The 13,622-nt window shown below is 44.3% G+C and overlaps 1 protein-coding gene across 1 annotated transcript; it reads right to left on the reverse strand.

The window, feature by feature from the left end:
- Nucleotides 1-9,084: 9,084 nt before the first annotated feature.
- Gpr50 (G protein-coupled receptor 50) lies at nt 9,085-13,373 on the reverse strand. Its single transcript, XM_013025921.1, has 2 exons — nt 13,187-13,373; nt 9,085-10,778 (listed from the first exon to the last, which is right to left on the reverse strand). The coding sequence occupies exons 1-2, from the start codon at nt 13,371-13,373 to the stop codon at nt 9,085-9,087; spliced, it is 1,881 nt and encodes a 626-aa protein (XP_012881375.1).
- Nucleotides 13,374-13,622: the final 249 nt, after the last annotated feature.

Genomic DNA, 13,622 nt, shown 5'->3' on the forward strand with positions numbered 1-13,622 from the left:
TTGCATGTTTGAAGCCCTGGGTTCGCTTCCTAGCACCACATAAGCAGAAAAAAAAGCCAGAAGTGGCACTGTGGCTCAAGTGGTTGAGTGCTAGCTTTGAGCTGAAGAGCTGAGGGACAGCGCCCAGGCCCAGAGTTCAGGCCCCACGACCGCCCCCCACTCAAAAAAAAACTTGTTGATAACTTCCCCAACTCTACTCCCAACTCCACAGAGGAGTTTCATTCAACCACTGAATCTCAGTCCCTGTCTAACTTGTGGGAACAAAAATTATTCGGGGTGCTGAATCTTCTCTTGAATTATTACTGTTATTGAAAATGTCCAGTAGAATTATGAACAGTAAACTAACAATCAGTTTGAATTTAATCCAAGTAAACCATAGCTATTAAAAAGTCATTTTGGCAGGGTGCCGGTGGCTTACACCTGTAATCCTAGCTACTTAGTAGGTTGAGATCTGAGGATCATGGTTCAAAGCCAGCCCAGTCAAGAAAGTCCATGAGACTCTTATCTCCAATAAACCACTAGAAAACCGAAAGTGGCACTGTGGCTCAAGTGGTAGAGCACTTGAGCCTTGAGGTGAAGAGCTGAGGGACAGCGCCCAGGCTGAGTTCATGCCCCACAACAGACAATAAATAAATAAATAGGCATTTAATCTGCTCATAAATATTTTCATAACAACTGTTAGGACCTGTCTACATAGATAGGCTACTCTGGATAGTAATGGAATAAATGTGGGTGTGTGATTCTATGATGACTTGACTTATACTCCTTTGGATACACTAAATAGGCAAAACTTAAAGTACAACAACAAAACCAGATGCCTTCTTGTGGAATGGGTATTCTTGCTACTGTACCAGTCCAATCCTTCCAAAGACAATTTCACAGTGACTAACACAACCTTTCAGCCCAGACATCAGAATTCTAAAATACCTGTCCTTGAAGATGGGCTTGCAGCCATCAGAAATGCATAGGCACAAGGAGACTTTGCACTGTAGTTAAAACAAATTGCAACCACAAGAGAATGAGAGCAACTTAATACTCATGCAGAGAGGGAATATATGGATTCTGCAGCACTGGCCCAGTGTAGTCCCATTCGGCTTTCAAGACTACGGAAGCTCTGTGGCTGATGAGGAGTGGTTTCCATAATACATCATGCAAGTATCAAATTCGCAATGCTGCATGGGACATTAAAAGAATGGCAGAGAGATTGTAAAGGAAAGCCCATGACAGTAAACAAAAGGCAGAAAAATCATATTTTTCATAAATCCTGAAAGTAACCTAAGGTTTGGAAAAGTTCAACAGCATACCTTGCTCATATAATTGTAATGCCTCTGTACAGTATTCTCACAATATTAAAACATATTTTTTAAAAAAGAAAAAGTTCAGCAGCAGTACTTGTGAATATCAGGGACTTAGAAACTGCTGGAGATTTCAAAATAGGTTTGGAGCTTCTCAAACCCCCAGACCCCCACCCCCAGAGAAATAGGGGGTATTTGATTAGTCTGGCAACTTGCTGAAATGTTCCAGTGGCAGGGATTGTCTTTATTTGAGCTGACACAGAGCTTGCTTTCTGGTAATAGGGTTATCCCCCAGGGCATCTGTCAAAAACAGCCACTGGCAATTGTTTCACATTGGGACTGCCTGAGGCTACTTTGCCACTTGATATTAACAAGAAGCTGATTAAACAATTTGAAAACTAAAACTGGAAAATGACAGAACCATAGAGGACATTAAAAAAGTTTCCAAATATTCCTGGAAATCTAGGAGACCACACACATGCATAAGGCTGGGTGCTTGGCTGTATCAGTGTAGACATTCAGAGAAAATTTGAGATAAACAGAAGACTGGTATTACCTCACTTCTAGATATTCTACAAAGCTATATAGGGTGGCATTGATGAGACAACAGACAATACATAGTAGAGGAAAAAACAGAGGCCAGAAATTACTTCATATGTACATGGTCAATTTATATTTAACAAATAAGTAAGTGTTATTCCAGGAGAAATAGTTGTAGATCAATATACACAAGTTCTACTGTGATGAACCTCAAAATACTATAGATAATAGACTCACAACTTTCCCAAAATACATAGATAAATTTTTAAAGATTATAGTGTTAAATGTAAAACATAAAAGACAAAACTCCTAGAAGATACCGTAGGACAGAAGCCAGGTGACTTTGGAAGTGATAGTCACCTTTTAGATACAACAAAATATCAACCTATGAGATATGAAATCAGACATCATTATAATTCAAATCTTCTACTCTGTTAAGAGAGTGAAAAGAAAAATGACAGGCTGGGAGAACATATTTGCAAACATGTACTTTACAAAGGATTGACACCCAAAATATACAAAGAAGTCTTAAAATTCAACAATTACAAGCCAATTCAAAACAAGCAATTGGTTTAAACAGATGTCACCCCAAAGATGTACAGATGGTCAATCAGCATATAAAAATGTTACTCAGACATAAAGAAGAATGAAATTATTTAATTTGCAAGAAAATAGATGGAACTGGAGATCATCATGTTAAGTGAAGTCATCCAGACTAAAAAAGACATGTTTATCCCATATGCAGAATTCAGAGAAAAAAAAGGAGGGCAAAAGGGAGGGGAAGAAGAAAGATTAAGAGAAGATAGAAAAAGAGAATGATAGTGTGTGTGGGGGAGTACATTGTATATGTGTGTGGAAATGTCTCAATGAAATTCCCCCTTATGTAATTAATATATGCTTATAAAGCTGGGCACCAGTGGCTCAGGCCTGTAAATCCTAGTTACTCAAGAGGCTGAGATCTGAGGATCGAAGTTTAAAGTCAGCCCTGACAATAAAATTCCATGAGACTCATGTCTAATTAGCCACCAGAAAACTGGAAGTGGCTCTGTGGCCCAAATTGGTAGAATGATGGCCTTGATTGAAAATATTCAGGGACAGCACCCAGGCCCTGAATTGAAGCCCCATGATTGATGAAAAAAATGTGTATGTATGTATGTATATATATATATATACATATATATATATAGTATGTATATGTGTATGTGTTTATACATGCTAATAAAAAGAAGTTATTGATGAGAATATGATACATTACATGCTTGTATTGAAATGTCATAATAAAAGCCCAATATGCAAATTAGCATATACTAATAATAGGGGAAGCTTCTCCCTTTTGGATTCTATTAGGAATTCAACATTTATTTATTATTTATTTATTTATTTATTTAGTGACAATATTGGGATTTGAACTAACTTCACCAGCTGCTGGTGACAGAGATTTCAATATATGAGCCTTCTGGGTCTAGACACTTCAGAATCACTTGGATGTGACAAGTTGTTTCTCTTTTGCTACTTTTAAGTTCTCTCCTAGACACTGCAGTTCTACAGTTTGCCTCTGTTATGTCTAGGTATGGATCTCTTTGAGTTTCTCCAGCCTTGGAGGTCATTGAGTTCATTGGATATACACACCAGTGCTCTCAATCTTATTTGGGAGGATTTTGGTTCCTTCCCCCCGCCCCCCCCCACATTATTTCTTCAAATATTCTAAGTGTTCTACTATCGTTGGGCTACATCCCTTCCAAGGTTCAGGTGATATTAGTGTGATAGTACTAAGAAATGGAGGACTTTAGAGGCTATGAGGGCTTCTTCCTTGTGAATGGAATGAAAACCCCTATAATAAAAGGGTGATCCCAGCATTTGATACATTTACCCTTCCCTTCCACCTTTTACTATCTGAAGACAGAATGTCCCTCTGAAGGATCCTATAGTAAGTTCATCATGTTGGAAGTATACAGCAGCCCTCACCTGACAAATAAACCTGCCAGCAATATAGTCTTAAACTTTGCAGCCTCCAGAATTGTTGGGAGTTCATTTCTATCCATTATATATTACCAAATTAGTGGCAGTCTATTATCACAGTATGAATTACAGCAGTGTAAACAGATTCTCTTTCTCTCCCTCCCTTCCCTCTCTCTTTCTGTAACCGTCTTGATCATGAGCCATGGGTCTCTAAGGGCTTGTTAAATTTTTCAGTTCTTTCTCTGTTCCTCAGACTGGATAATTTCAATTGCTCTGATTTCAAGCTTGCTGATCTTCCCACATCTTTATTAGCATTCGTTAATTGTACAAGGGAGTTGCATCTTGCATGTCCATATATGTAGATAGTATACCCTTCCATCACTGTCCTTCATCTTCCCTCCAAAACCCAATCTCATCAAGCTTCATTGCTCCAGTTTCACACATGGACATAAAATCTTTTAGCGCCATTCACCCTCTCTTACCTTCTCCATCTGCCCTCTTCCTGCCTCTAGTAGCTACATCCCTGACAGATATTGTTTTATAATCATGTCTTTTTTTTTAGTGCATGCTAATCATTCAAAGGGGTTTCACTGTGATATTTCACACTTGCATAGACAGTATTTTAATCAGATTAACTCCATCACTTACTCTCACTTTCTCCATCTTCCTATCCACTCTTATTTAGCAGCTTTCCATGATTTTTATTTTATTATGTTCATTCACAGATGCACAGGCTCTCCATATTGTTCACCCTCTAACATTTTCTTTTTATGAATTTCTGTTCATTGATATTCTCACTTTGGTAAGACCTGATTGTTATATTTTGCTTTAGCTCTGTAGGCCACTTTCTCAGAGCCTTTTGAAGATATTTAAAGGCTGTCTCAATTAGTCCAATGTCTGTATGTCTCAAAAATACTATCAACTATAATGCTTCTTTTCATTGAATTGCCTCTTTTTTCACTATTATTGATTTCTGCTGCTATTCTTTTTTTTTCAACCTATTCTAGGTTTTCTCCAGCTTCCTAACATGGAAATTGAGATTATGTATTTTAGCTCCTTTCCTTATATACAAGTTCAATGCAACAGATGTCCTCCTAAGTACTATTGTGTTGTATTTACATTTTCATTTAGTTCAACATGTTTTAAAACTTCTCTTTAAACTTTTTGCTGTAAATTATTAAGGATTGATTAATTTCTAATTATTTTAATGTTGTCAAACAATCTTTGTGTTAACTGATTGCATTTTAATTTCACTACGGTCATCATTCTCTCCCTTCCCTCCCAACCCAACCTCTCCCTTCCTTAATTTTGTACAATATACTATATATTCTTACCCACAGTACTGTCTTGCCTAGTGAATATCTCATGAGCTTCTGAAAGACATATATTCTGCCTATATTGAATGAAGCATTCCATAGCACTGTTCAACCATATCCCTATTCATTTTCCATTCTCTGGATCTCTCCGTTGGAAAGACAGGGACATGAGTCTCCAGCTGTTTAGATTTGCAATTCTATCCCTTTGGGTTTACGGATTTTGACACTGTATTGTATGGGACGTAGACTTTAGGAATTATATAATCGTAAAGAATTTATTCCATCTGCTTATGTAATGTCCTCATTATCCCTGATAGTTTTTTTTGAATGAATTAATACAGTTAGTATGCTACTTGTTTTTGTTTTTCTTTTTTTGGGTCTGGTCGTGGGGCCTGAACTCTGGGCCTGGGCACTGTCCCTCAGCTCTTTAGCTCAAGGCTAGCTGTCTACCACTTGAGCCACAGTGCCACTTGTGGCTTTTTTTCTTTTTGCTTATGTGGTGCTGAGGAATCGAACCCAGAGCCTCATGCATGCAAGGCAAGGGCTCTACCACTGAGCCACCTTCCCAGCCCTGGTACTTGTTTTTAATCTAGAGAGTCTCTTGGTAGAAAGCATATTGTTGAATCTTGTTCTTATTTTTTAATCTCCTCTGACAATCTCTGTCACTCCTTGTTTTCATCCACTGTTTCAGTTACTGTTCATGTTGATTATTATTACGTTTGTAACCATATTCTATTCAATACTTTGTTTTTTGTTTCTAGTTTTTATTGTACCATTTCTCAGCCTTCTCCAGATTTTATTGAGCATTTTCTGGCTTTCTTTTCTCTCCTCTCTCAAATATCAATTACACATCCTTAAATTTTTTGTCATTTCCCTGGAGTTTATTCTTGTGACCAACTGTTAACTGTTAGATTAACTGAAAAAAATGCAGGATTTATGTTACTTTCACTTATTCTCTAATGTTCTTCATTTAAATATAGAAACAAGCTTCTGGCCTATGTCATTTTGCTTTTCTGTGAAGATTTTTCTTTCAATATTTCTTGCAGAATAGCTCTGCTAGTGACAAGTTCCCTCAATTTTGTTTGCCTGTGAATGCTTCTATTTCTTCACATTTAAAGGATTATTTCACCAGACATAGAACACCAGCCTGGCAAGTTGTTTTTCAATACTCTAAGTGGTTCACTGTCATCTCCTCTTGTTTGCGCACTTTCTGAAGAGAATGATGGAATTCTTTTTATTCTCCTATCAGTAAGAGATGTTGCCCTCCTTCCACATTTTTTTCAAGCTTTTCTCTTCCTCTTGGATTTTCTTCAGTTACGTCACTAGCTAGAGATTTTTTTCCCCTTGATTGTGTTCTGTACATTTTGTAAATCTGTGTTTGAGTGCGTGATGGTAAGTGTAGAAAACCCGAACCCATTTACGGCTTCATCCCATCCAGGGACGTTTGGCCACTGACCTACCAGCCAGGTGAGTTTTTTGGTGACTGTAGCTTACAGGACAAACAGCTGAAGCAGCTGCCACCAAGAGACTGGACTGGGGTCAAGGGCCGAGCTCCATCTTAATGAAGATGGAGTTTTCCTGTCTGAATGAAGGTGGAGAGTTTTCTTGCCGGTCCCGTCTTCTTTCAGATCCCTTCCTCCATGAAGCCTGTGCAGAATGGCCTTAGGAAACATGGGCACACGGCATCCCTGATGTGAACACTGACCCTCTCCCAGAACCATTCAGTGGGTAGGAGTGGAGAAGAAGAATGTGTGGGAGGGCTGCCACTGGCCGATTTGTAAGCAGTTCTTTCTGGGACTTCAGGAACATCTGGCAGTGTTCACAAGGAAGGGTGAGCCAGTGCCCCCAAGTCCAGCATTCCCACTAGTGGGGCAGGACATCTGTAACCCAGCATTGAAAGATGATCCCACTCAAACATACAGGCTTTGGAGACTAGACAGAGCAAGCCCATATATGTAGTTGTGAGTTTCTGTGTATGCATGCACATATTGAGCATGTACAACTTTTTTCCTGATGCCCTATCCTATATTATTTTGACTCTACTTCAATTTTTTAAAAAAATTTGGGGCAGTTTCTTCACATTACACATTGAGGCTGTGTTCCTGAGTTCAGGCACCTTTTTCAGTGCTAGGTCCTGCCACACACCTCCCATTCCTATGCCTCAGTCCACCCACCACCTCAGCAAGAAATGCCCAGTTACCTCCAGGGACTGTGCTATGCTATGAAAGCAATAGAAGGGACAGGGGTCCTGTCACTGACCTGTAATATGGCCAGCCTTTGGCAGAGACAGAACTTGCACCCAAGTCTTCTGACTCCAGAAGCCCAATGTTTTTCCACCTCCCCTCATTCCATTCCCATCCCACAATAAACAAAAGGAAGAAATTATACACAAAAGCCACAAAACCACTTTTATTTCATTGCTACACAAATACAGAATAGAATTAAGGCAGTAGAATACATTTCCATTTATCATTACAGGCTTATATACAGTAAGCTTTGCTTAAAATGTCCATTGGAATTAACCATTAAATGTTGTTTAAGCAGCAGATTTTTGTTCTTGAATTACAGAGGAAAGCCATTCCCTGGCTTGTCAGATATGGCAATACATAAAACTACCTTTGCCAAGTGTGGTGGATTGTCTAGTGCTGGTGTCTCTTCGTCCTCAAGCCCTCGCCTCCAGGAAAGCCCACAGGCTTTTGGAGGAAAACTCATTTCTAATCCCCATGATATGAACTATTTGCTTCAGGGTACCAGTAATTATCATCTCCCATTCCCTCATTAATGAAAAAGGAAAGTGTAAAAAATGACTGAGTAAAAACATTAGGATGGGTTTTTTTTAATCTAAGGTACAGAGTAGTAATGAATTATAATATTGAAAACAACTGTCATGATTCTAGAAACCATGTTTGAATGTAATTGATTCTAGAAACCATATGTTTGAATTTTACAAGAAATTAGTTTAGGGGCTGGGAAGGTGGCTCAGTGGTAGAGTGCTTGGCTTACATGCATGAGGCCCTGGGTTCGATTCCTCAGCACCATATAACAGGAAAAAACGGAAGTGGCATTGAGGCTCAAGTGGTAGAGCGCTACCCAGGCCCAGAGTTCAGGCCAAGACCAACCAAAAGAAAAAAGAAAAAAAGAAAGAAAGAAAGAAATTAGTTCATTAACGGGCTTATTTTGGTGGAACTAAGTGAAAGAAAATCCTGAGATGCACTTAAAAAAGGTCACTAAGTAATCTTATACAGTAAAAACATGTCATCCTTTTGCTACCAAATCTAGAAAAATCAGCACCAATGTCTGAATGTTCACAAAATAGAAATAATAAGTTGGTGTGACCATATCTTCTCATCTGTCACTTGATCTGACTGGCATAAAATATTCTGCTAAGGGTTTATCAAATTGTATTCTTCAGATATAGATCATATTTTTTGTGCCTGAAGTTTACAAGGGAACCTTCCAGGTGCTTGCACTTTATCATAACTGCTTTTCTGACTGCCAATAAAATTACAATATAGAGTTAGCATTTAATGGGTAAAGCTGTGCAGCCACAGTCACTTGCACAAGTGGTCACCTACATACACCTTTGCCATGGCGCATGCAATTCCTCCCTGGAATGGGAGAAGAAAGCTGGAACAAAGCAGAGGAAAAAAGGAGTGGGGGAAGGGCAGAGAGTGGAGAGAAATCCTTTTTAGTGACCACCCAGTGAAAGGGAGGCTTAGAACAACAGATAGTACACCTGAGGAACATGCCATTTTCGAGAGAGCAAGGGCATATACAATACCTTTTGGAAGAAGGAGACTTCATAAGGAGTATACCCAGATGGTAGATGTAGCTTACACCGTGATCGATCTATGGGTCCGTGTTTGCATGTGTCTGTCTGTGTGCAGGTGCTGTAAAAGCATCTCATTTAGGATTGCAAATGTGTGACAACCTAGAAAGTGGACCACCACCCATCCACGCACAAGAACATGTTTTTACACTGCAATCTCATCAGAATCCTCCTCCACATCAATAACCACAACCGCAGGGTGATCATTGGTGCCAGCAGCCGTGGCAAGAGTGTGGGGGAGCTCTACAGCAGCCGCAGGTTCCTGTTGAAGGACAACAGGCTCTTGGGACACGGTGGTAGGGCTGGAGGCAGGCTCAAGGTCAGTGATGTGAGACTCGGGGGGCTCAGTGGGGATGATCATGGGGCACTGGGGCTTAGGGAGGTCAGGATCCACAGCAACAGTGGGCATGGAGTGGCAGCTGGTGGCAGGCTCGAAATAGTCAGTGCTGGTGGACTCAACATGGCTGGCAGCAGCCTTGACATGTTCGGTGGTGTGTGTAGGGTGGTGGGGGGTGGGGCTGCAAGTGGAGCTGCTGCTAGCAGACACATGGTGATTAGTGGCAGGCTTGGAAATAGGCTTGAAATGGTAAGAGTCAGCCTTGAAGTGGACAGAGTCACCCTTGAAATGGACAGAAGCTGGCTTGAAGTGGACAGACTCAGACTTGAAGTGAACCGAGGCCGGCTTAGGGTAGACAGTGGCAGACTTGGGGTAGCCAGAGACAGACTTGGAATGGCCAGAGACTGATTTGGCGTGGCCAGAGGCAGCTTTGGAGTGGCTAGAGACAGGTTTGTGATGGGTAGAGGCAGGTTTGCGATAGGCCGAGGTGGACCTGGTATGGATCTTGGGGTGGCCAGAAGCACGATCGGGGTGGCCAGCTGCAGCATCTCCAGGCAATGGAACATTTCGAACACTTCTCGGGGTTCCCTGTGTAACAGGACGAGCGCGAGCAGGGTCTTGTTCCCGAGCTTGTTCCCGGGTTTGTTCCCGGGCTTGATCTCGGGCACGGACACGGGCACGGGTGAGGGCACGAGCTTCCTGCATCTCCCGGATATCAGCGATGAGGCCAGAGAAGAACAGGATAGGATGGCGAATAGCATGGAAGATGGTCCAGTACTCTCGCCGGAAATTCTCATTAAGGAGCCCATAGATGACAGCATTGAGGCAGCTGTTGAGGTAGGCTATGAGGTAGGCTGCAAGATAAAGCCAGTGGGGAATCTTGCTTGCCATCTCCTTTGGACTTACAGCCACGAACACCATAAGCACATTGATAGGGCACCAGCATACTGCGAAAAGGAGAAAGATCACAAACATGGTTAGAAAATTGCGAACCTCTGCAAACTGGTTATCGGGATTCTGTGCAGCTGAGTCTCGAGCTGCCAAGACTTTGGTCCAGATCCTCATGTAGCAGAAGCCGACTATGATGAGAGGGAGGACAAAGTGGATGCAGACAATGGTCACGGTGAACACAGGGTTGCTCAGATAGTTGAAGATGCAGGTGTAGGTGTGAGGATCATATTCGATGGTGCCAATGTACATGTTGGGCAGCACAGCCAGGACCGTCATGACCCAGGTGACCACCAGGTAGACACAGGTGTTGCGCACGCTGAAGATCCGCTCATACTGCAGGCTGTGGCAAATGTAGCAGTACCGGTTGATGGCGATGGCCATGATGTTGAAGATGGAACCAACCACACTGAGCCCTGTGACGAAACCAACCATTTGGCACTGGAGCTGGCTCAGATTCCAGCCCCCAACCGACATGGTGTACAGCATCAGAGGGTACGGATAGATGGCTACCAGCGCATCAGCCATGGAGAGACTAACCACAAAGATGTTGCCTGGAAAACACATGGGGTGGGGAAGAAGGGGAAAATTCAGAGGGGAATACGTGGTTGAAGTGTGGAAACATAGGAATTTAAGGTGGAAAGGAACCAAGTCGCCCGTGGTAGGACTGTGCAAGCAGGTTAGGGAGACCTCTCCTTTTTCCACTTTTGCTGCAGGAGAGAAGGAAACATAAGTCAGTGAGAGTGAGCACAAAAGGATACATGGAGGCAGAGTCACCTAACAGCATTTTAGAGAGAAACAAGATGCAAGCTTCCTGCCCCATAGGGGGGCAGGGCAGGAGGAGGAAAAGCAGGTAGAGGTGAGCTAGATCCAGGAAGTAGCTGAGTGGTGAAGGACACGCAGAGATGCAGAGGAATGTCAGGAAGTCTCAACCTACAAAAAAAAAAAAAGTAAACAAATTAGCCTTGTCGCTTTATTTTCCTAGCATTTATCACAAAATCCTGTTCTAAGAAAGCATCATGAGAGGATTTTAGAGGCTGTTTTCTTCCCACCTTTGTCCAAAGGGATCAGACTGTAATCTGAGACTGAGTCCAGGCCAATACTTACCATTTCTGAATTCGAGAGGAATGGGAAAGCCTTGCAAAATTTACTCTGAGGATCAAGAAACAGTGATGAGGGAACCAAGGAAAATCTTGACCAAAATTAGCACAAGTGCCAATCTTTGAAATCTGGTCAGTTAATGGGCAGAGGCTGGCAGTAGCCCCTTGGTGTTCTGCAGGGGTCCCCTAACATGAAGCATTCCTGCAGCCTGTGGGGTAAACGAGAGATGGTGGCAATTCCCCCACTTTTGTTGTGTAAGACACTAGAAGGAACTTTTTCTGTAAAACTTTCCACAACACAGAGGAGGTAGAGGCCAAGTGCTGGTACCCAGCCCTCTATCTTAGGAAACACCTCGCTGCTAATAGGCAGTCTATCCTGGACGAGAAGAAAACGAGGGCATTTGAAAGGGCCAACGTATGTCTCCTGCCAGCTTTTAGGGGCTTCCCTCAAAGTAATGATTTCGGGTCGTGGGGAAATGGGAATCTTAACAAAACCATAATAGCTATAAGTACTTTTATTAGAATTACAGAAGGAAAAGAGAAGAAAGAAGAGGCGAGAGGAGGAGCGTATAGAAAAAGGGTGTCTTCGGTGGCCTCCTGGGATGTGCACCTCGGTATCACTTGGGCTGAGTGTAGGCACTCCAAGGATGGAGCATCTTGTCGGTTGAGAACCAGCAGAAATCTGACACGGGTAGCAGAGTTGGAAAGAGAATGTTGAGAGAGAGGGCGGGGGGGGGCGGGGGTCCTCAAACCTCTTAGATCCTTGAGCCTTAACCTCGAAGTGGGCAGAGACATTGGCAAGATAGACTCAGGGCGTCACCCTTGTCCCTTCTCCAGTCCCATCCCGCGAGTTCTGCCCCTAGGCTACCCCCCAGCCCCGCCCCTTACCCAAACAGAATTGGAGGATTGTCTTTCTCCTACCTACATTCCTAGCCCCTAGCCCAGGTGTCCGCGCGCAGCCTCCTCCCCCGTGCTCCGGGGCTGCACGCGCGCCCCGCCCATCCCTTCTGCACAGCCGGGCGGCCAGGGGCGTGTCGAGCCCAACAACTTCGCTGTCTCTGTCTTTCGCGGCTGCATCCGAGCCCGCTCGCCGCCCCGCTGCCGATCCCAAACCCCCCCGATTGCGTTTCCCGGTGACCTGTCCCCTCCCAGCAGCGCCGAGCTCGCCAACCGATCCGCCCCTGCAGCCTGCGCCCCCCGCCCCACTCCAAACCTCGCTTACGGACCTCACGGTCTCTCCTACCGCCGCCTTCGCTGCCGCCGCGGGTGAAGCCCGCTAGCCTCTCTGCTGCACACCCAGGACGAGCGGACAGAGCTCAGCTCCCGCGGGCTCCCACTTTCGAGCTTGATCCTTGGGCTCGGGGTTCTGCGCTTCACCTGCGCGGAGCCTCTCGACACCTCAGCGCCACGGCGACCTGCGCGAACTGAACTTTTCCAAAGCTGCACCGCACAGCTCCGTGCACCCCGATCCGAGCCGAGGTTTCCTTGTGGCGGCTGCCCTCCGACGTGCAGTTCGGCCGGCTGTCCCCGAGCGCTGCTACAGTGCTCAGGGGCTGATCGTCTCCGATCAGTTTCCCGACGGCACAAGGCTTGGCGGGGAAACCGGAGCTTTGGATTTAGATGCTCAAAGCTCATGGTCGGAGCTCCCTTCAGTCTCCGCAAGGTCTAAGTTCCTAGGATCCTCGACACCCTATAGCCTCCGTCCCCTTCCCTCTCCCCAGCCCAGGCTTACGGGAATTTGAGAGCCAGATCGTTTAATTCCCGACTCCTTAACGAATGCCCTAGGAATTGCAAGTTACGGCGCGAATGGAGTAAGGAGAAGAGAACGGGGGCGCGGGGGGGAGGAGGCGGGGGGCGCTTACCAGAGTTTCGCAGCTTCTTGTTCTTGGTCACAGCCAGAATAACCATGGAGTTGCCGATCAGGTCTACGACGATGGTGATAACCATCGCGCAGAACATGAAGGTGACCAGGGCCGGTGGGTAATCGGGCTGCGACCCATTACAGCCAACGCAGTTCTTTGAAGCTGGAGGCCTTAGGGTAGGCCCCATATCTTTCCTAGGGACCCTCAAGATCTCTCCCAAAAGTAGCCGATCAGCAGCGGGGTCCGACAGCGACCACCTGCGCTGTCACCGGGAGCTCCGGGAAAGCGTGTCTTCCTCTCAGAGACTGTGAGGGGAAATGACAGCGTGCACACACCCCTCTCCGTAGAGCTTTTAAAGCCTCTAGAGTTGGGGAGCCCCTCCCGTGGCCCCTCCCCCCGACGAATCAGAGCTCCTCGACCTTCCCCACCGTACTCA

This window comes from Dipodomys ordii, unplaced genomic scaffold (genome assembly GCF_000151885.1).
Source record: "Dipodomys ordii isolate 6190 unplaced genomic scaffold, Dord_2.0 Scaffold89, whole genome shotgun sequence".
Taxonomy (NCBI): Eukaryota; Metazoa; Chordata; class Mammalia; order Rodentia; family Heteromyidae; genus Dipodomys; species Dipodomys ordii.

Excerpts from the sequence above, each read along its gene's own strand:
- Gpr50 (XM_013025921.1), bottom strand. The coding sequence starts at position 13,373 with ATGGGGCCTACCCTAAGGCCTCCAGCTTCAAAGAACTGCGTTGGCTGT. Across the intron at positions 10,779-13,186 it reads CAAGAAGCTGCGAAACTCTG|GCAACATCTTTGTGGTTAGT; the intron begins GTAAGCGCCCCC and ends TGTGTTTTCCAG.